Source organism: Strongylocentrotus purpuratus, unplaced genomic scaffold, assembly GCF_000002235.5.
Source record: "Strongylocentrotus purpuratus isolate Spur 01 unplaced genomic scaffold, Spur_5.0 spur5_scaffold_6, whole genome shotgun sequence".
Classification (NCBI taxonomy): Eukaryota; Metazoa; Echinodermata; class Echinoidea; order Camarodonta; family Strongylocentrotidae; genus Strongylocentrotus; species Strongylocentrotus purpuratus.
Window position 1 is genome coordinate 58,441,259 of NW_022145612.1, and position 21,299 is coordinate 58,462,557.

Below are 21,299 nucleotides of genomic sequence, written 5' to 3' on the forward strand. Positions count from 1 at the left end.
TAAGCTTATTTTAACTAAACAGAGGTTGGCATAAGCCTGGATGTTAGAAAAATAGAGAGACAGACAAAACTAAGGAGCACATGCACAAACGTAAAGAAGGTAGACTGAAGGAAAGAAATGGAGGAAATTGGCATGAATGAAGGTTCTATCATTATGAACTTCCCTTACAGCCTCACAGACCAATCAGAGTCCTAGTTAGGAAATCCAACCAATCAGCAAAGAGCAATCTCCTGACCTCATTCCATCAAGCAGAGGGCCGGGAAGCAATGTCCGTCCGTTCATTGATTGGCTGGCGTAGCAGGGCAGGGCATGACAGTGACGTGATGCCACGGCTCTCTGCACCAGGCCTTGTCATCAACCCCTCATAATTGGCGAGTAATGTCAAAGAGTAAAGCAAGATAATGGATGGCCAGCTCCTGCTTTGCCGGCGTTTCAAGGAGAGTGTGTTGTTGGGATGCACGCACCTCACGCTACCATTCTTTCTTGCTACAGATCGCCCTCTGTTGATGGTCACATTTTTCATAGCAACAAAACATCTCCAAGATAAGTTGAAAACCTGTGTTATCTGTTTGCATCATGTTGCTAACTATGATAATAAGTAATGACCATCTTAATACTGTAAATGATCATATCTAAAAAAAAGTTGAAGTCGGACCTCTCTACATATATTTCTCCCTTCTTAATACATCTATTTGTTACATCTCTCATTTTTCACAATCTCTCTCTCTCTCTCTCTCTCTCTCTCTCTCTCTCTCTCTCTCTCTGTGAACCAGACTCTTGACCCCATTCCTAACTACTATCTATTCCTCTTTCTTCATCATTTCCATCTTCTCATTATATATATATCTCTCCTCCATGACAGTGTCATCACTTACCATTTCCCGATGATTAGGAAAGAAAGCTTGGTCAACGAGGGGGAACTTCTCCTTGCCCAACTTCTCCTGGCGAGTAGTCAGCTGTGAAAACTGTGCAAGAAAGAAAAGGAAGAGTTTTAAGTGTATTTTTTTTTAACGAAGACCACTCAAGAGGGACAAGAAATTCTGTCTCTACAGTCAGGTTATCTTAATATACAGATTTGGTAAATGAGAGGAAATTTCTCCTTGCCATTCTCCTTTCGGACGAGTACTTCGATTTGACAAATGCAAATGCATAAGAACACTGTACAACAAAAGGAAAGAGTTTTGATAAGAGAGTGAAGCCTGTCTATAAAGACCATTCAAGGGAGACAAGAAAAGCAACCTTTTTCAGGCAGGTAGTCTTTATATCCAAATTATTTTATATAAAGTATCAGAAAAAAAAAGGAAATTATAGACCACTATCAGTTTACGCAATCCTCTGCTGAAATAGTAAGAACCAAAAAAAAAGGCCTTTAGAGAATAAAGTGAGACCTGTCTATAACGGCTAGTCAATGGAGACAAGAAAAGTGGTCTTGATAAGCAGGTTTCCCTTATATACCCATTCCTTCATGATACATTGCAATGAAAACTTATCAAGGGTGAAATTGATATGTTTTTTTTATCCAGATGGTAGCTAAAACAATTTTAAGTTTTACTAAAAAATGAAGGAAAAGAAAACAATTACTTGCCATAATTTTTACACAATTATCCAAGACTTTAGAAGGCAGAATGTAATCCCTTTTTATTCAATTACAAAATTAAAAAAAATCATAAGTTGGCTACAATCTTCTCTCTGTATCCATAAAACTTACCACCCATGGTTTGTCCATGAAGTTGTAGACTACTTGCCAGGAGTTCAAGCTCGGTACATTACCGTACTGGAACCCTATGACAAGGTTACGCCAATCCTCCTGTACCTCCATACTGCGTGCATGCTGGCGTACCAACACGTAATCAGGCTTGAATGTTCTGAAAGAGCAAAAAAATAAATATGGTTTTTGCCTGCGCTTTGATTTTGTTTTGCTCTTACATACAAATGTTTAACCTTTTAATGAACCACCTTATGATGGTATGTAATCATTCAAAATACTGGAAATGAGTTGATATACTGTGAAATTCCTGAATTCCAATATAAGAAATGAAATGAAATGAATGTGGGAAAAGCAAAATCCTTTTAATTATCAAAAAGTGAAGTTATTTAAGAATTATTGATACTGCCACACTTTTCAGTAAAAAGAATAGAACAAAATAAGAATGTTAACAACAGAGAAAGAGGGAGAGAGAGATAGACTGAAAGAATGATAGATTGATTGACAGTTCGATATATACACAGACAGGGAAAAATAGATAGAAAAAGAGCACGAGATAGAGAAACAGAGAGAGAAAACTTAACAAATATTGAGTAACATAATCCCAAATATGTCATCTAAATATTTTAAAATATAGAATATGAATTACTGAATTTCTAATGAAGACATGCACATTTTGGCTGCAACCTCCATAAATGTACAAAAACAGAAGCTATATAGTATTAGAGTACATTCAATGATTGACACCCTCAATGGTAATATACTGCCCTCTCTTGCCAACCACAATCCATTTCTCCTTAATGCTTCAGCATACTTTCTGAAGTCCTCCTGTATTTATAGAAATAAACAAGTGGGAATTCTCCCATAATTGTTTTCTCCCCTGCAGAGTGGTGAATGCATAATGGCATTTGAAGATTAATCGCTTTCTTCAGAAATACCTCTGGCCTTGGGCAGAGAGAGAGTACGTGCCATTTCAAAACGTTGGCACATTTACCTGGCATGCAAATACAAGATGGACGTAATCTAGGACTTGATTATGAACCTAGACGGCAGATTTTTGATTGTCAATTAATCAAGCGAAAGAAGTGTTTTCCTCTTACTCAAATCTCCTTTTCACCTTAATTTACTGCTGACATGTTAAAGGCAGTGATTGCAAGATTCTTTCATTTTTATGAGGTTGTTAAACTCAGAAGTTGTGATTATAATTGAATTGGTTGCTATGGTTACCTGACAACTCTTTGTCCTTGTCTGATGCCACGCATGTCTACGGTCACCCCAGCATCGCTGTAGGAGGCAAGGTTCAACTCAGAAAACTCACACTGTATAGAAATGTAAAGGAGAGGGGAAGAAATGAGTGACAATTAAGCGAAGGTATACATTTTCCATTCCCATATTTTAAATTTCATTCAATAGGGTTAAATCTGACAGCCGATAAAAGGATCACAACAAATTATGTTCAGATGTTCAGAGCCATAAGGACAATAATACTATGTTAAAGGATATGTATTAGCACTAGTATGGACCTCAGCAGAATATAGTCAATTATTATCTATACAAGGCTTCCAAGTAGTACAATAAATCAGTGTATCTTTAGCGCTCAGTCATATCCGGAACTTCAACTATCGATATCGATATCATATCGATATCACACGAAAACAAAGCCATATTTGCCAAGGTAATTCAAATTTTGTAATTTTGATAGTCAACTTGATATAGATAATAATAATAATAATATTGTATGGCTTTGTTTTTCGTATGATACAAGAATATATTGCTCTCGATCGCTATGACAATATTGTACTCGTCTCTGACTCATTCAATATTATAGCTCTAGCAATATATTCTTGTATCACACTCAAAGCCATCCAATATTATATAACTACTCATTGATGGCAAACATATTGAACACCAATTGGTAATCAAACATAAATTGAAAAAGATTTGATGAGATCATTGTTTTTAGTACTGTTCCAAACTCTCAATCACTTATCCAGAATTTTCAATCAGTTACCCCCAAATTTCCAATCACCTATAGTAAAGTAAGTATACTCCAAGAGATAATTCACTACAATTCACATCTACATTTTCAATTTCATAAAGATATAAAAAGAAGCTCAATCATTTTTATCAGACTACAACATAACACATGATAACTGTTTTTTTAATATGACACATACAGCAATTTTTAGCTAAATCTTTTTTTTAATGTTTTATAAGAGTGTAAAATCAGAAAAAAACAAAATCTTGTGCAAACTAAATATTTTAAAGATTACTAAACTGGAAACATGAACAACAATGCTTTCAAGAAATTAGCAGAAGGGCAATCTCAATATGCTTTTGTAATGCCAATAGAGATCCTGCTTGGGTTTGTCATCAAATGTCATCGTAATGTTCTAACATATCAAAATATGATACACGAGGCTAATGTAATTATATTTTAATGTCCCTTTAGAAAGTCTTTATAATCCTGTTCAGAATGATTCTCATTTTACGAAACCAGACAAAGACTCATCGCAATCATTCTTAAAATATCCTTAACATGATCGATGGACAACCAGATATCTTTCCATCATGCATCAAGAGAATGGGCTTGATGTCAGCTCAGCCATTTCCAAAGGATTAAATCACATTGAATTAACATCCATTATGAACAGAGAGTATTCTCAAGCACAGCTATATAGCACGATCTGGGGATTACTTTTCACAAAGTGATATCTACTCGCGACAGCTTGGGGTCTTGGTTTTTTAACTCTAGACCTTTTTATACCAACCAAGAGGAGAGTCTTAATATGACAGTAGGTAAGATATAGGGAGTGCTGGCAGATTCAGAAAACATGAAATATGAGATATTAATATGATTAAGCACAAGCTCCTGGGAAGAAAGGAGTCCTACCTCATCACTGTGTTAGCTCACTAGCATGTTGTTCAAACAGATTTTTAACTGACGAAATTAACTGTCCAGAGTAGCAGGGGAAACAATAACGGCCGATTCACAGTCCACAGTGACATAAAGCAACACCAATGTTTAGTAAATTTCATGTCATGCATTATGGGAAAAAATATCTACAAAATATCAGTCGAGCCATATATATATCCTCAGAGATGAGATTTAACCCTCAAATTTTGATTGGGGAGGTTTGAATGGCTTACTTGTAGTCTTATTGACCCTACACATGATGCTATGGTCATTTTGGCCACTTTTTTGCCCAAACTGACCATTTTGGTCAGGGATAATTTTTCCAATCATTGTTATCAGGAAAGGAGTTTTGATGGGCCTATTCTCTTTCAAAATGTTTCTTGACACTAGAAAAAATGGTCAAATTGACTCCCATCAACATTTTGGTCAATTCTGTTCCTTCTATACATGGAGAAATTAATTTAGTTCATCCTATCCACAAAAAAGAATAGTTCAATCCGTAGCAATTGAAACAATTTTTTATATTTAATAAAAAAAAATATGACGACATTAATCGGCTGATGCTTTAATATACAAAAATATGATTACCAGCCTTAAATTCTGAAAGTTCTCAATAAGAAGACTTAATTACTCTTCAATCAATATCATATGAATCACTTTGCCAGATAAAACTGTGCGACATGCCACAAGTCATCGTGATAGTATATGGCAAAACTTATGAAGGAGAGAGGCACCCACCTTTCGTTGGGAAAAGAGAAAATGGAATGGCAGGAAGTATCAAGGAATTGCCATCATGGGAAAGCTTTCATCAAAAAAAGCTTTCAGGTTATTAATCATGATCAATTTATTGGTTGACCACTTATCACTCATAATTTCCTCTTTCTTGCTTTTTGTCTGCATGTTTGCCTTAGTTTCTTCCTGTATTTGTCTCTGTCTATGTGTATTTTCTCTCTCCCTCTCTTCTCCTCCCCCTCTCTCGCTCTTCCTTCTAACTATCAAGACTTGTTTATATACAACGTGGTAAACAGCATCATATTTTAACGATATGATAATACAACACGCTTTTTATTTTATTTCAGTATCTTAAACACATACACAGACAGTGAGCATGTGTAGGACCAATATTGCACATGTATTAGCTAATTGTTTGTACCTTCATGTCCCATTTGCTTGACACTTCTGGTTCTAGTCATAATTGAACAAGCCATTATTTGAGGAGAGGGGGGGGGGGGGCATGGACAAGACAAAGTTGAATATCTGCTCTACTTTTTCTTATTCCACACTTACCTAGACCCTAATAAATCTTGAAAAAGATGATATCCAAATAAAATCCAAAAGACTATCACTTTCACTCTTGTATCTGTTCTACCTTGACTTCTTCTGTTGTTCTTATTAAACATAATACTCTCCTTTTCTTCTGTCTCTATTAAAACCCAATCAGGTCTCCAAATGAAGTTCACCAACTTGTTCCATGAAATAGGTAGATTATCTGAAGGAAATGCAGACAAGTAGTCACTAATACTCTTCAACCTTGCCTACTTCTTCCAGTCTCTATCCTCCTCTCTCCTATATCCTACCATGGACCTCTCTGCTAGCTTAGGACCCTGGATAGTAAGTACATGATCCTCTCCAATAAGCCATTAAATCATCTGAAGCATAATCCTAAAAGTTCTCCTATTCCAATCATCTTGTCTTCTATCTGTCTCATATATCTTATACAAGATCATCCGTTGAGAGTCAAAAGGGGCGCTATTAACTCAAACTTTGATTTGCTCTTATCTACCATCTCTACTACTCCCTAAGATAACATGGTGATGATCAAAAATATTTTGTACATTGAATATCACATATTCATAATGACATGGTTTCCGAGGCAATTCTAAGGGGGATTTTAACACAAATACCCTAGAGTTAGCGCCAATTAAGATGTTGCTTTCAAGGAATAAAACTGCCAGGTTCTCATTTCATATCTGGATGGAAACAGCCAATTGGAGTTAAAATTCATTGACCAATGACATATGCAGCAAGCTGAGATTTCAACCCTCAATCTCCTGACTAAGAATCAAGTGAACAAACCACTATATACCATGATGCTCTTACCTAAATCCAGATCTGGAAAGAGTACATTACTTTGTCATACAGATGCAATCAGTGTCTATTCTACCAATCTACCTGTCGTTCCCCAAGTCCCTCCCCCCCCCCCCTTGCTGACTCCTATCTTCTGACACCTCTACTACCACCCCATCAAGACAGTAAACAGAGAATAACATGCTTGCTGATAAGTTGGTAAATTATCCTAAACATGATCCGGTTAAGCTCGCGTTGAATTTTCATTAGGCTGTCCCATCCAACGGTTCCTCATCTTGAATGTCCCTGAATAAACAAATGAGGAGGTGATTTACGTGTCCCTGCACCAATCTCCAGAATGTCATCAAAACAGCACCTGATCTGCTAAGGCCCGTTCTGCTGATTCCCAACACTTAGCACTGATTTTCAATTATGCTAATGAGGATTAACGAACCAGGTATGGTTTCATTCTGAATTATTTAATATTATCAAAAAGAAATCAATAGGTAAGAGCTAGGTTAAATCAGTCACACACCAATTCCACCAGATATGCCATAAGAACAAATGTTCACATTCACAGGTACTGTACTTGTATATCTAAACCCACTGACAAGTCAGAGTGCTCCATTTGAAAATAGAAGTCAGAAATATGTGAACATAGATATTTTCTTGGAATGGTCAATGTACCATTTCTCATACAGGCTCTTCCAATGAGAACGCTTCTATAACCCAGATGGGGGCACAGATGCATTTAGTGCAATGATCCTTGGGGCCTTTACAAATCACTTTCACTGAAAGATAGACAGGGACTTTCAAAGGTGTAGAATCATTCAACTGACTGAATCTTTTCATCACCTGTTTTTATCAGAAAATGATAGATCAGAAATCCATCTTAAAATGGCATGGAATTTCATTGATTTTATTATATTTTTTTTCTTCATTTTTTTGGAGGAAATAATCGCTCAAAATAGCTATTTGAAAAAGAGAAAAATTACATATCTGCTGAAAAGATATATCATCTGCTTTTAGAGAGTGACACCTAATTTTGTCTAGAATCAATTAATCTTATGATTTAAAAAGCTCAGAACTTTTCTCTATTTTACATGTACTTAGAGGCTTCATTCAAGCCTGTAAACTATTACAAATTTTTTATTTTTTCAATACCATGTCTGCTTTTCTCCCCTTCTTTTTTCAAATAGAAGAATACGGAATGGGTGACTAAAATATTCTTCCAATCACAGAAGTATTGGAATTTAATCAAAATGATAGATTCATGATGAATAATAAATATCTTTCTGAGTGTTCAGAACATTGAATAAAATCTGTTTACCTCATGTATAATTTTTATTAGCATGTTGTTCTGACAATTTTGTCACAACATCCCAGCACAGAAATATTATTGTCATCTAAAATAAATGTCAACCAGTCACTTCTAATTCCAAGATCCAAGGTGTACAAAGACTGTGTGGTAACCGTCAACAACATAAATCTAAGTAAGAACAGTAATACTAACAGAGTATCTGTCTTCTGTCCAACCCTATAGATATAAAAAAAAAAAGATTTCTGTCTTTGACAAGACATTAATCTACATTTGCTATAGTTGAGCCGTGCAGGTGAGGTAATATAAGTGGGTACCTGGTAGGATTATTCCTTTAAATGCACTGTGCACTGATAATGGTTACAGGAGCTAAAACTAGGGTAAAAGCTCTTAGGAAATGATTAGGGATTGTTAATGTTCCATGTGGTATACCGGAATGGATTATCATAATCATCTTTATCATCATCATCATTACCATCATCATCATCATTATCATCATTATCATCATCATCATCATCATCATCATCATCATCACCATAACGCCATCATCACAATTACCATCATCATCATCATCATCATCATCATCATCCGCGCTGTCATCATCGGTATCATCATCATCAATATCATCAGCATCATCACCTTCATCAAAATTACAATCATCATCACCAAAATCATTGTCATCATTATTAATAGAGGATTTTCTAAATTTGGTTTCTTATGAAATGTACAATAAAACAAAATGTGTTTATAGATATATGGAACAAGAACTAGTGAATTAAGTTTGCTAACATACAGAGTAATATGATCTTCTATATTTAGTCCGAAGTAATCTATGACTCATAAGTTTTTTCCACAGATCCACCAAGGCAATTCATCCATTGCATCAAGACTATTGATCAATACTCATCGATACAGAGGCTCCAGTAAGGGGAAAGATGAACTGGAAAATGTATTGCACTTGCATAAGCAGACAATGCTGGCTTATTGCAGGTGTGAGCACCAAATAAGAAACATTTTTTAGCACCGTACTTCAAAAAGAAACCGATCAAAAGCTTTCCAATGCTGACAACCTGTTTATGTAAAAGCTCTTTAGATTAGATGCCATATTCATCGAGTGTGACATATTGAGGGCCCATCTGAAATTGATCACAACTGAATATCAATCACAATTCTGTACTAAAGACATACATGCCAACATTTGAAAATCAGAAATCTGTACACTATGTGCGCAAAGCGCACATCACGAGCGCGAAGTCTTTTTAGCCGGGGTCCAGGGCCCGCTTTAGGGCCCTGGAAGCTCTGGGTTTCCAGATGCTCTCTGGTGCAATCTGAGCCTATTTTAGGGACCATTTCCCCTAAAATTCAACCCAAGTTTATGGGTAATTTTTGTGTCATAGGTCTAGACTAGGTCTAGGCAAATTCATGCAAAAAAATATATTCAAGAAATTGACTTGAAAACACATCAGACAATTAGTCTGAACCGAGTCAGGAGCAAATTTGAAGAAATTATATTTTTAAATGTTGTAAAACCAAAGATATTAGAAGAAAACTGACAAAGTATCTGTACTAAAAATCGTACATTTGACAGCTGAAAATGATGCGCACGGTTGTGGTACGTGCGTTCTCGAATCCAAAATCGTATCTCACACACACACTCTCGCCATACCGCGAATGGTCCGTCGTGGGGAGCTAGCCGCCCGAGAGTTTGCCAGCGATACCAACGCACCCTCGGAGCTCCGCAGCGCACAATTTTAGCGGAACTCGAAAGGTTCGAGGTGGGAAGGTGGCGGGCTAGCTTTTTGCCATCGTTCCTTGTATTCCTGTTTGTACTTCTGAATTCGTCTTGCTGCTGTTCCGCTCACTTTGACAGATTTTCTTCCGAGACAAATCACAAATCACAAAGTATACGGTACCTCGAAACACGTACTTTGCATGGGGACCCTAGCCGCGATAGCCAATGCATGCTGCTGCGCTGATACGCGTGCAAACGTATAGAAATTATGCTTACGAGATTTGCCAGCGCAAGTATTTACGTACGGAAATGTTACGTACGGAAACATATATCAGAGTGCACGTGGCGCGCAGCAACACGCTGCCACTGTACGTACATATCAGTGCACGCTGCACGCACCTTGCGCAATGCAATCCGTTCAGCACTCGATCGGATCAATACTATGTATGGAAAGCCAAATTCCCCAAAATCGGAACGTTCCGTTTTTTAGGGCTATAAAAACTTCAAAAACGGAACAGTTCCGTTAAAATCGGAACGGTTGGCATGTCTGTAAAGAGACAGGAGTTTGAATGTTTGAGATTGATTAGAGAACTTGCGATCAATCCACATCAATCGCAACTCTTTAAAGACATGGCTTTTGCTTCACAAAGAGCCGATTCACCTAGTTAAGGATTGAGCCCCAATGGACGGCAAGACTTGGGTCTAGGGAAAAAACTGAAAGAGTGCATCAAATAAAACGGAAACTATCTATGGCTAAATGAAATAATGATTAGAATATATTTAAAATACCAAGAAATTGCCTAATAGCAGGCAGAAGGGTGGTTCACTCTGATAAATTACATAAGTTGAGTTCTGGTGGAGCTGGGAAATGAGTTGTGGGTTTACTAATTCTTGTGATTCCTGAATAGATGAACATCATAGTAGCAGATAATGCTCTTAAAAGGTTTTAATATCCCAAATATATTTCACATAAAACTAATAATGATTGATTTTTTATAATTTGGACCTGATTTTGATGCTGAATGTGCTTGATGTCCTATAAGATCCCACATTACGTGTGCAGTGCTTTCCACTGCATGCAATTTTCAGCAAGATCAGCTCAATTTGTAATTTTAATCATACTAAAACCAAATATACAATCATGTTCATGCACTACATAATCACCCTTTCCCAAGAAACTTATAAACAACTCCTTTCACAATGCAATCACAGGACTAGTACAATTTTTTTTTTTGATATTTAAGCCACTGAATACTGAATTCTCTCCTTCCCATATATTCAATACAGAATCCACCCAGTACCCATAGGCAAAGGGTTACCATCCCTCTGACCTTTGACCTGCAGATGAAATCAAAATCTTCTTACCTGTTCAACTCTTATCTCATATTCTCCATGGATTAGTTTCCCCCTGAAATATTTGGCCCTGTAGCAAAGAGAAAAGTCAATATGAAGAAGTTACATTGGAAATCAGGTTCAAGCAATGTTAGGAAATTCAATATCATTCTCAGATATCTTCCCTCCAGCCTATACCATCACAAAATAGGAAGAAAAAAGTGTAACCTGAAGATATTTGGACAGAAATATCTATATTTTGTTTGTTCAAAGTATTGAACATTTCTTAGCTTATCTTATGTGGAATGTCTGCATTGTGATATCATGGAATCTTGGCTCAAATATCTAGAAGAATTACTTATTACACTAAGAAGATTTTGTTTCTGCTTCTTGAGGTAGAACTTTATTTTGGCATCAAGTAGTTTTTCTTTCCCTTCAGAAAGTAATGTTTACCTTCTTATAGTTGGGAGCTGTATTGGCAGAATAGGAGGGGGGGGGGGTTGCTTTACCTGTAAAATACACAGTAGATTTAAAATATGTTTGTGTGCCCCTGAAACAAAATTAGATAAGGTGTCTTTATTTCAATTAAAATGGCACTTGTCTGCAATTTTTGACACATACGCTTAAAGCTTCTAGTTTTGGTGCGCTCTTTTTGAAATTTTCCAAACTAAATCACTTTCTGTTCCTGTAGATTCTCTTCTTTTTGCTGCTTCTCTCCTTTCCATTCTTGTTTACCCTTTACCCTACTTTCTGGCCTAAATCACATTACGGAGTGGGCTTTTGGGAAGGAAAACAAGCGTAGTCGATCGTGTTATACGATCCAATGCATAAAACACAACTTGTGATGGAACCCCAAATGTCTTATGTAAAGGGATTTGCGGATCATGTGACCCTAATCTGCACAAACTAGACCTAAAACATTGTTTAGATCTGATTTGGTCGGCACATTTCATTCTTTAGGTTTATTCAGTGAAATGCTTACCTACCTTAGGGAACATCATTTTCAAAATGAGAAAATGGTCCACTTTTTACTTTATTTATCACAAAACTTTGTATTTATTATTACTTCAATATCTAGTTTTAAAATAATTGTGCAGCACTGATATAAAAAGCGATGTCCCCATTAAAATAGTCAAACATCAAATAAAGCAAAGCTTGCAGCATTTTTATTTCGTTTTCAAGGATATATGGAATAGCCCTCAAGTCATATATACTTTCTTTGGCAACTATTATTCAGTACGATTATGAAATGAGTAATATGTCACAATTTTATACAAGTTTTCATTCTTGTTATATATATGTGACAGGTCACCATACATGTGGAGAAGGACTAATACAATTGTTTAACAAAACAAAAAACACCAACATATTACTCCACTCAAAAATGATTGTCATTCCCTTTTAGCTGTACAAAGCAATCAGTTTGTCATAATGAGTGCGTAAAAGATAGTTGACATGCAATGGAATTAACCAGCTCATGGCTATTTATATTACGAAAACAGACATACGATCCTTCTATCATCAATATTCTCATAATACGTTTTTAAAATAGAACATGCTGTAGGCTTTGGAAAACAAGAAATTGAGACCACCTTAAGGCTTGTTCACATTTCCAGTGGTTTACCATGAATTTTTAAAGCCTACACCTTGTACATCGCTTCACATTTTTATATTGTCTAACCTACGGATGAGTGAGTACGCATAGAACCTACAGTATGTAGCGACGCAGCTCCTTTTTCATCCTCACTTGCCATCCATTTAGTACACAGAAATCCTACAAAAACAACATTGTTTCTACGGCATATGTGAACAGAATTTTCAAAAACACTGCCCAAGGATTTAATCTTCAGCTTTTCATCACAAGAATAGCTCATGATGTGTATTTTGGGAGATGATCTTTAATACATTCAGGAGAAACTAAAGTGCTTACGGTGGTTTAGAGCAATTTGATCAATTTGATGATTCTGCAGAGTTTCTGTGTAATCTCCCTAAAGACGATTACAAAGATTTTAAGCATTGTTCTTTCTTCTTCTTTTTTTGTTGTTGGATTTTGTTCCCTGTTGCAAGCTACACTGACAAATGGAAGTCATCTAATATATAATGTGTTGTACAACAATATGTGTTCTTAATTCATGTCACTTTTACCTAAAAGTTAATGTCTTTATAAGAAATCACTTAACACTTTTACAAAACCTTAAAATGTATATCACAAAAGAAAATATTGAATGCTTTTGGAAACACCTTTTTTCAAAACACTAGTCTGCCTACACATGAACAAGCATTATCACTATGACATTCTGGGTGAAAATCTTAGGTTAGAAACATGCAACCTAGCTCAGGCATTTTTGAGTGACAATACACATAGACAGATTGCAATTAAAGTACCCAATAATACAACACTAATTAGCAAGTCTTTTCTAGAATTAAAATTACACTCTTATTCCTTGCATTTTCTCAACATATCCCTCTGTTGTTGTTGTTGTTGTTGTTGTTTTGTTTTGCTTTTCTTTTTTTTTTTGGGGGGGGGGGGTTGGGGTGGGTCAATTTGCCGAATTTATTGGAATCTAACATTTGATTTTGAGCAATGCAAGTATATAATACTTTTTTTTATCAGTCTCTGTTTTTGGAAGAGAGGATTGGAATGATATTTTGAAAGGTAACAGTCTCAGCTACTTCTAATCATACTGTTTATAAAAGACATTCTTGTTTTCTGGGGGCTGGGTGGTTTATCTGATCTTATTGCTCAATTTCTTCTTTTTTAATATACAAAGAATGAAGTGACTTCTTCCCTGCTACAACTGCACATTCTCAAGGCTGCACTGCACCTAAGATCAGGTTACTCACCAGTCTGTGTGGAGGTCATCGATAACCAACAATGTCTTCTGGTTGCCCTTCTCTTGACGTGGAGCCAAGGAGCTCAGGAACCCCATGCTGTTGTCTCTCCTTGGCATGGTGGGGCTGTTGGAGGTGCTGATGGCCGTCCGCTTCTCAACAACCTCCTCCTGGCCAATGTTCTGGAAGTAGCCGTCGGGCAGGCCGGTCATCGCGTTGGGATCAGAGAATCTTCGGCGAAGGTAATTCATCATTGTTGTCTGGCTGTTACTAGGTTTGTCTCAAAATGGGGTCTGTAAAGTGCAAGGTCAGAGTTGAAATCAATCAAGTTATGAAGAGCCTTACTTTTTGTCTTGAGCATGATTAGAAATGTTCACATCCTATCATAAAATAGCACATAAAGGATTCTTTTAACAAGTGCTCTAAAATACCTCAAGCTTTATATCTATGGCAAGCATGGAAGAAGTAAAAAAAAAAAATATACAAAGATTTATTGAAGTTTTCCTTTATGTTACATTGAAAATTAAGAGAGGTATTTATTAGAACTACACAGTCCAAAAAGAAGTGCGAAGAAAAATAAACTGCAGTCACTTGAGTAAAATGAACAGACAATCCAACTAAACTGTGCATGCTCAAAACAATACAGCACATCATGCTATTAGGTCCTCGGCATTTAACAAACTCCCTATATTCTACCTACTAATGGTAAAGCTTCTTGCACAGTTCACAGTCTCTTATCTGTACAGACAGAAGTATTTAGTAACATAGGACACTGGTGATAATCTAGCTTACAGCCAATATCAAAGCTTATCACAGGCCATGTACCAAAGCAAGCACCTTTCTTATCTCCAACAACAAATATGTTTAAACAATCAGAATTTGTTGTTCATGCATGCTATGTGTCAATCCAAAATGTAATCATAACCGGCAATATAGGAATATTCATACATATTTCTTTTCTTTAAAAGAACCCCGCTAAAATCATTAATCCAAATTTTATGATGAAAGAATATCATCACATTTATCGTGAAGCATTTTGATTCAATTCAGAAATAAAATTGTAGTCATTCAATAGAAGCCAAACACACTGATGTCACTGAGCTTATAATTCCAACACCTTCAAACAATTTCAAATTTCTATAAAAAGTCAGAGCTAAACCGTTCAATAAAATATGAACATGTAAAGGTATCAACTAAGCAATGACATGTTTAATGGACGGTGATCTGAAAAACACATATAGTACACTGTACTTCAGGGGAAGATGTGAACTTACTGGATAAATGCCTCAAGGGAGGGGTTCTATTTTTGTCCAAAATCTAGTGCTTGATCAATAAACACATATCTCATGATGCATTTCTGGCTCACTCCCACCTTTTAGAATGTGAAAAAGTGTCAATGTTCTCCAGTACCCTTTAAGCACATGCTATTATCATTCTCTACATTATTTTTCTAGTATATTTCTACATACCTCCCTTTCTCCCTCTTTTCACCATAATCTTAGGTCTCCAATAATCTCTCTTCCCTTTTTTTCATTTTTCTCGAGTTTCTACAATCAATTTTCTTATTTCTTCTTAAAGCTGTATCTATTCCTCACTTTTGATTCCACCTCTTCTTTCTATAATTTTCTGTTATATCTTTTATTTCCTCTGTCATCTACTCTCCCTCCCATCTCTCTCTCTCTCTCTCTATCTCTCTTCCTCTCTTCCTCTCTCTTTCTCCCTATCTCTCCCTCCGTACTCTCTCTCTCTCCCTTCTTCACTCTCTCTCTCTATCTCTCACACTCTCTCTCTCTCTCTCTCTCTCTCTCCCTCCCTCTCTCTCTCCTCTGCTTGACATTTAGTCATAAACATATATATCACAAGAATGTACCTTCCATTAAAATTTGTAAAATCCAACTCAAATGGAACTAGATGGAATTTTGACTGCGCGCAGTCGAAAATGATGCCTCCGCCATAGAGCAATTTAAACAAGTTTGGAGTTTAAATCTCCAGTGGTTCTTGAGATATCATGATAACAATCTCAATGTATGGAATTTCATAAGTTGACCTCTGTGACCCTTGACCTTTGACCTACGTGCTCCAAAATCTAATTAGATTGTCTTCCTATGGTGATACACACTATCATTAAGTTTGAAGTTTAAATCTCCAGTGGTTCTTGAGATATTATGATATGGTGATACATACTATCATTAAGTTTGAAGTGAAAATTCTCCAGTGGTTCTTGAGATATCGCGATAACGATCTCAATGTATGGAATTTCATAAGTTGACCTCTGTGACCCTTGACCTTTGACCTACGTGCTCCAAAATCTAATCAGATTGTCTTCCTATGGTGATACACACTATCATTAAGTTTGAAGTTTAAATCTCCAGTGGTTCTTGAGATATTATGATAACAATCTCAATGTATGGAATTTCATAAGTTGACCTCTGTGACCCTTGACCTTTGACCTACGTGCTCCAAAATCTAATCAGATTGTCTTCCTATGGTGATACACACTATCATTAAGTTTGAAGTTTAAATCTCCAGTGGTTCTTGAGATATTATGATAACAATCTCAATGTATGGAATTTCATAAGTTGACCTCTGTGACCCTTGACCTTTGACCTACGTGCTCCAAAATCTAATCAGATCGTCTTCCTATGGTGATACATACTATCCTTAAGTTTGAAGTTTTTACATCTCCAGTGGTTCTTGAGATATCATAACAATCTCAATGTATGGAATTTCATAAGTTGACCTCTGTGACCCTTGACCTTTGACCTACGTGCTCCAAAATCTAATCAGATCGTCTTCCTATGGTGATACATACTATCCTTAAGTTTGAAGTTTAAATCTTAAATGGTTCTTGAGATATCGCGCTAACAAACTCAATACAAGGAATTTCATAAGTTGACCTCTGTGAAGTGTGACCTTTGACCTACGTACTCCAAAATCTAATCAGATCGTCTTCCTATGGTGATAAATACTATTCCCGAGTCTTAAGTTTAAATCTTAAATGGTTCTTGAGATATTGTGATAACGGTCAAACGGGACGGACGTACGGACGGACGTACGGACGGACAACCCGAAAACATGATGCCTCCGGCACCACCTTCGGTGGCGGAGGCATAAAAATGCATTAAAATAGTTCAATATTTATTGTCATTAAATGCCTAAATAAACAGCATGTTTTGTGTGCCATTTATCTAGAGAAATATTCTGAGGAGCATTTAATATTCCGATCCTCTAGACGATGACTCATTACCTACAAAAGCAAAAAAGCAATGGCCAAAACTCACCTCTGTGATTTAAACTGCAAGATGTCAATCAAGAAACTTGATCCCACAATGCACTGCTCGGGATCGTTGTCGGAGGCTTCCTTACAACTGATGCCAGGGGTCTGATGTATACAATGATCAGAACCCTACGACGTAAAGAGTTCTCTTTGAATCAATCAAATAGACAACTAAATCCAAGCTCACCTACGTTTATTCCTAATCACCTTCCAGCAACGAAAACATCAATCAGAAGGTTTTCAAATGCGATTGTTGGTCACGAACAGTAAGATAACGCTTTTTCTCTTCTAACTTGATATAAGTGATAACTTATCACTGTCTGCACCTCAAAAGAAAACAGGTATTGATTGTCTTGCAGCTGTGGTGTAAAATTTGTGATATATCCAAATTATAGATCCTGGTAAATCCAAAAGATCCTTTGGGGAATGGGTAAGGCGTGGGAGAGCGACGAGACGAACGGGTTTATTTCCAATCAATCGAAGAGACACTTGAATCTTAAAGATGCTAATGGCTCAACATACGATTCGTTGTCGCGCAGACTGTTTTCATTGTAAAGCAAGACAGTGGCAATAAGCTTTGTATCCGACGTAAAATTATCTGATTGTATCACTGAGATGTTTTCATGAATTTTGCAAACGTATTAAGGTTTGGCTCTTTACGTAACTAATCCATTTAAACATTTGTAACAAAGAAGTATCGATTTCAATCATGTGATCCTATTGTTGCTGTTCAAACAGAAACAAACATGAAGTAGGCTTCCTGGAGTACATGTCCAGGTTTTCAGCTAAAATATAGAATTCTCTTTGGGACGTACTGACTGAAGTGCTTTACTGCTCAGTAAGTATTCCCATCCAAAGTACTTGGTAGACATACAATGATCTCTCTCTGTCTGTCTGTGACGTTTTGGTCCCTGGAGACAGCTTGCAGTCAGACCCTCTCAAGGTTTTCAGCTTAATTCAAAAGGAATATTTTCCTCTCCTCCTCTCATCTCAGATGTGAGTGTACTATTGACTGCGAGTGAAGCTGGAGCGATTTCACTGAGCAAGAAATCAACACTGATTCATCAGATGGTTAAATCAAATATCTGGACTCTTTGTAACATGAAACGCTCATCAATAAATCCACAAATCTGGGTGTATTCAGATCAAATTAAGACCCAACCTGCACTGTAGAGTTCTGTTTGAGAGGCGCTGGATCATTCAATATCGCTGCATTTAGGTTGTATACAGGTGTGTCATCGCCAGTTCATCGCCTAGCTATGTTATGCCATAGAATGTGTCTCCTAGATGAGCTCTAGTAGAAACATAAGTCAGACGTGTTGCCAATTTAGTGTTGTCTGGTGATTATTACCCTGGGGAAGTATCACATTGAATGTTCTCCTTCCTAAAGGTGCTGAGATACCTGTAGGCAAAAGAATAAATATGATTTGTCAGGTGCTATGAATGTTCCAATATGGAGTAACAAAAACTGATATTGAGAAGGCACAAAATATACATAATCACTACATGCAGGATGAGTTAAACTGTCATTACCTTTTACAATAATAGACATTTTATTATGAAATGCACTGGCAATGAAAGAATTTTAAATAAATTAAAATGCTGTTTTGACTGAAAGAATTTTGAACAAAGAGAGTTCAATATAAGAAACCATTAGTTGTAAACCCTCCTAATACCATTTTATGATTTTGTACAGACTATACAGTCATGTGAATCTCACAAGACAGAATCTTGATTTGGCATAAAGAGAGTGAATTCAATAAGCACACTTCTCTGAATACATATCAGAACTGGTCAGGTGATGAGGTAGATGATTCATTACTCCAGGCAGCAGCTATCATGACTTTGCCTTTTACCTTTTTATGGCATATTACCACGAACCAAGAATATAATCAAATCCTCACAGATTACCTTGTGAGTTTGGTTTGTAAAATACAAAACCATGTAGCATGCATCTCACTTTCCCACTTGACCAATACACCCTCCTTCTCTACAGCCTCTCAAATGACACAATAATTGCGCAATGCATCCACAACAAATGGCCATTAGCCCATATTCTCCTTTTAAAAAGGAGATGGATTACACGAGTTTTGGAGTAAAAAAATAAAAGCATTAGTATACTGACTTACTGAGAAGAAACCAAGTAATTAATGGGGAGTATTTTTGTTAGGGGAGCAATCAAACACTTTACAGGAATGTATGTTCATATCAGGAGTTGTTTATCATCTGTAATTGAAGCTCTGCAAGCGAATATTTTTTTCTTTCTCTGATATGGATACCAATTACTTATCCTCGCCTTGTGTCTTTTCTCTAAGTCTTAAGCTCACTGTCTCCTCACATGTACTTAAACTAAATTCTATAGCAAATCACATTGCAAATTACATCTATACAAATAGATTCTAAATTCGTTTTATACCTTCCATATTTGCTACATTTATGTTTTCTTTGGAATATATCTAGGAAATACCAAAATTTATTTTAAAAATATATATATTAAAGGCCCAATATGCAGTCATCAAGAGTCTTAAAGCAAGTCCCCCTTCCAATGTTTTAACAATACACAGTGTACAGCTTAATGGCGAGAGAGAACATGCTCTTCTTCAGGACTCCTCACTCTTTCACCTCAAGGTTCATGTTTTGTTGTACAAAGTAACGAGCTGACATAGTGTGATAGTGTCCACATACCAGCGCATTACAGCCTTGGAATGTTTATATGACACGTAACTTGCCATGGACCATTGGTTTTTGTCTCTCCAACCAATAAGGCATGCGGTAATTTGTCACCTATGGGTTCCTCAAAATTACCAGCACTATGGCCCTATTCAGACTTGGTGCAGGAAACCAATGGAAAAACTTTGCGCAGGAAATTAAAAACCACTTTATATGTAAATGAATGGTAAGTGGATATTAAAAGAACATAGATGTACACAATAAAGGCACCTACACATATTTTGTGATATGTATGTGGTGTGATTCTAATTCTAATGTTTCTAAGTCTAGTACTACTGCTACTACCCCTAGCTGTATATACCAACAACGCTATCAAGATATAATCCTCTGGCATTCAAAGAATTTCTTCCTACAGGGTACCCATTTACATCACCTTGGTGAAAACAGGCAAATGTAGATTAATGTCTCGCCAAAGGATGTCAGTGCCTCGCTTCAACCCAGTGCCTTGTGATCCATAGTCAGGAGATACCATGTGACAAAAACTTCACGACATGAATAACCAACTATGCTTACATCATTTTATTCTGCTGCAGGATTAGCCAAAGTGAGTTTACAGTGTCAAGTGTGAATGGGCATTAAGATGAAGCAATGGACTGTGGAGACATGACAGTCTGCACCAGGTGAACCATACAGACATTGGTGTTATCTAACTAAGATGTTAAACTCTTCCACCAAAGACTTTTCTCTGCCTTTATACAAATTGACATTTATGCAATTTTCAAATGAATATATTATATCTACAGAGCTGGAAAGACTTTAACTCTGTGTTGAGGTAAACAAGGTGAGGACCTTCTGGCTTTTAACAGACAGCTATCTAAGTTCCATATAGTTATCAACATTTTCATCTTATGTAGTCAAACAAGTTAAATTTCCATGTCCTAAATCCCAAGTGCAACAACAACAACATATCTGCAAATCAATGAGACAACTGCAAAACCATGAATCTTTATTCGCACAGAACTTTTGAAAGTTTAGGCAGTTCCTTGCCATAGCTGACATTAAACAATTCATGACGGTTTTAAGCTGCAAAAGTTGTACAGTCCCGTTTTAAAACAATTTCAGCTTAATCACAAGTGAAGCACAGTAACAGAAAGAAAAAAAAAGAAAATCAAGGAGAAATATTCATCCAACACCTGTATGACACAACGCCAGCAACCACATTTTATAATTCAAGAGCCAGCGGGATCCCAAAGACCGGCTCCCTCTGAAGACTGTCAAATAAAAAGAGGTGTGATTATTGCAGGTTTTCTCAGCTGGCCGTTTTCTTCTTCACAGTGACTTCCCTGGTGAAGTTGTTCAAGTGTGCTTTTAATCAACAATGTTTGTTCACAGGAATGTTGAGAAGATAAACACTATGTTGATGAAGGCATGAATGATTGAAGGTGAACG

General features: G+C 36.6%; 1 protein-coding gene across 1 annotated transcript; it reads right to left on the minus strand.

Moving 5' to 3' along the window:
• Positions 1-800: 800 nt before the first annotated feature.
• On the minus strand, positions 801-14,042 carry LOC115929938 (synapsin-3-like). The gene is made up of 5 exons (XM_031000096.1): positions 13,916-14,042; positions 11,105-11,162; positions 2,933-3,024; positions 1,709-1,865; positions 801-965 (listed from the first exon to the last, which is right to left on the minus strand). Exons 1-5 carry the CDS (start codon positions 14,020-14,022, stop codon positions 801-803), a joined length of 579 nt encoding a protein of 192 aa, XP_030855956.1. The 5' UTR covers positions 14,023-14,042.
• Positions 14,043-21,299: the final 7,257 nt, after the last annotated feature.

Coding starts and splice junctions, on each gene's coding strand:
- LOC115929938 (XM_031000096.1), bottom strand. CDS start 14,022: ATGCCAAGGAGAGACAACAGCATGGGGTTCCTGAGCTCCTTGGCTCCA. Junction 1,866..2,932: donor CAAGGACAAAGAGTTGTCAG/GTAACCATAGCA, acceptor TTGCTCTTTCAG/AACATTCAAGCCTGATTACG. Junction 966..1,708: donor TCATGGACAAACCATGGGTG/GTAAGTTTTATG, acceptor TTTCTTGCACAG/TTTTCACAGCTGACTACTCG.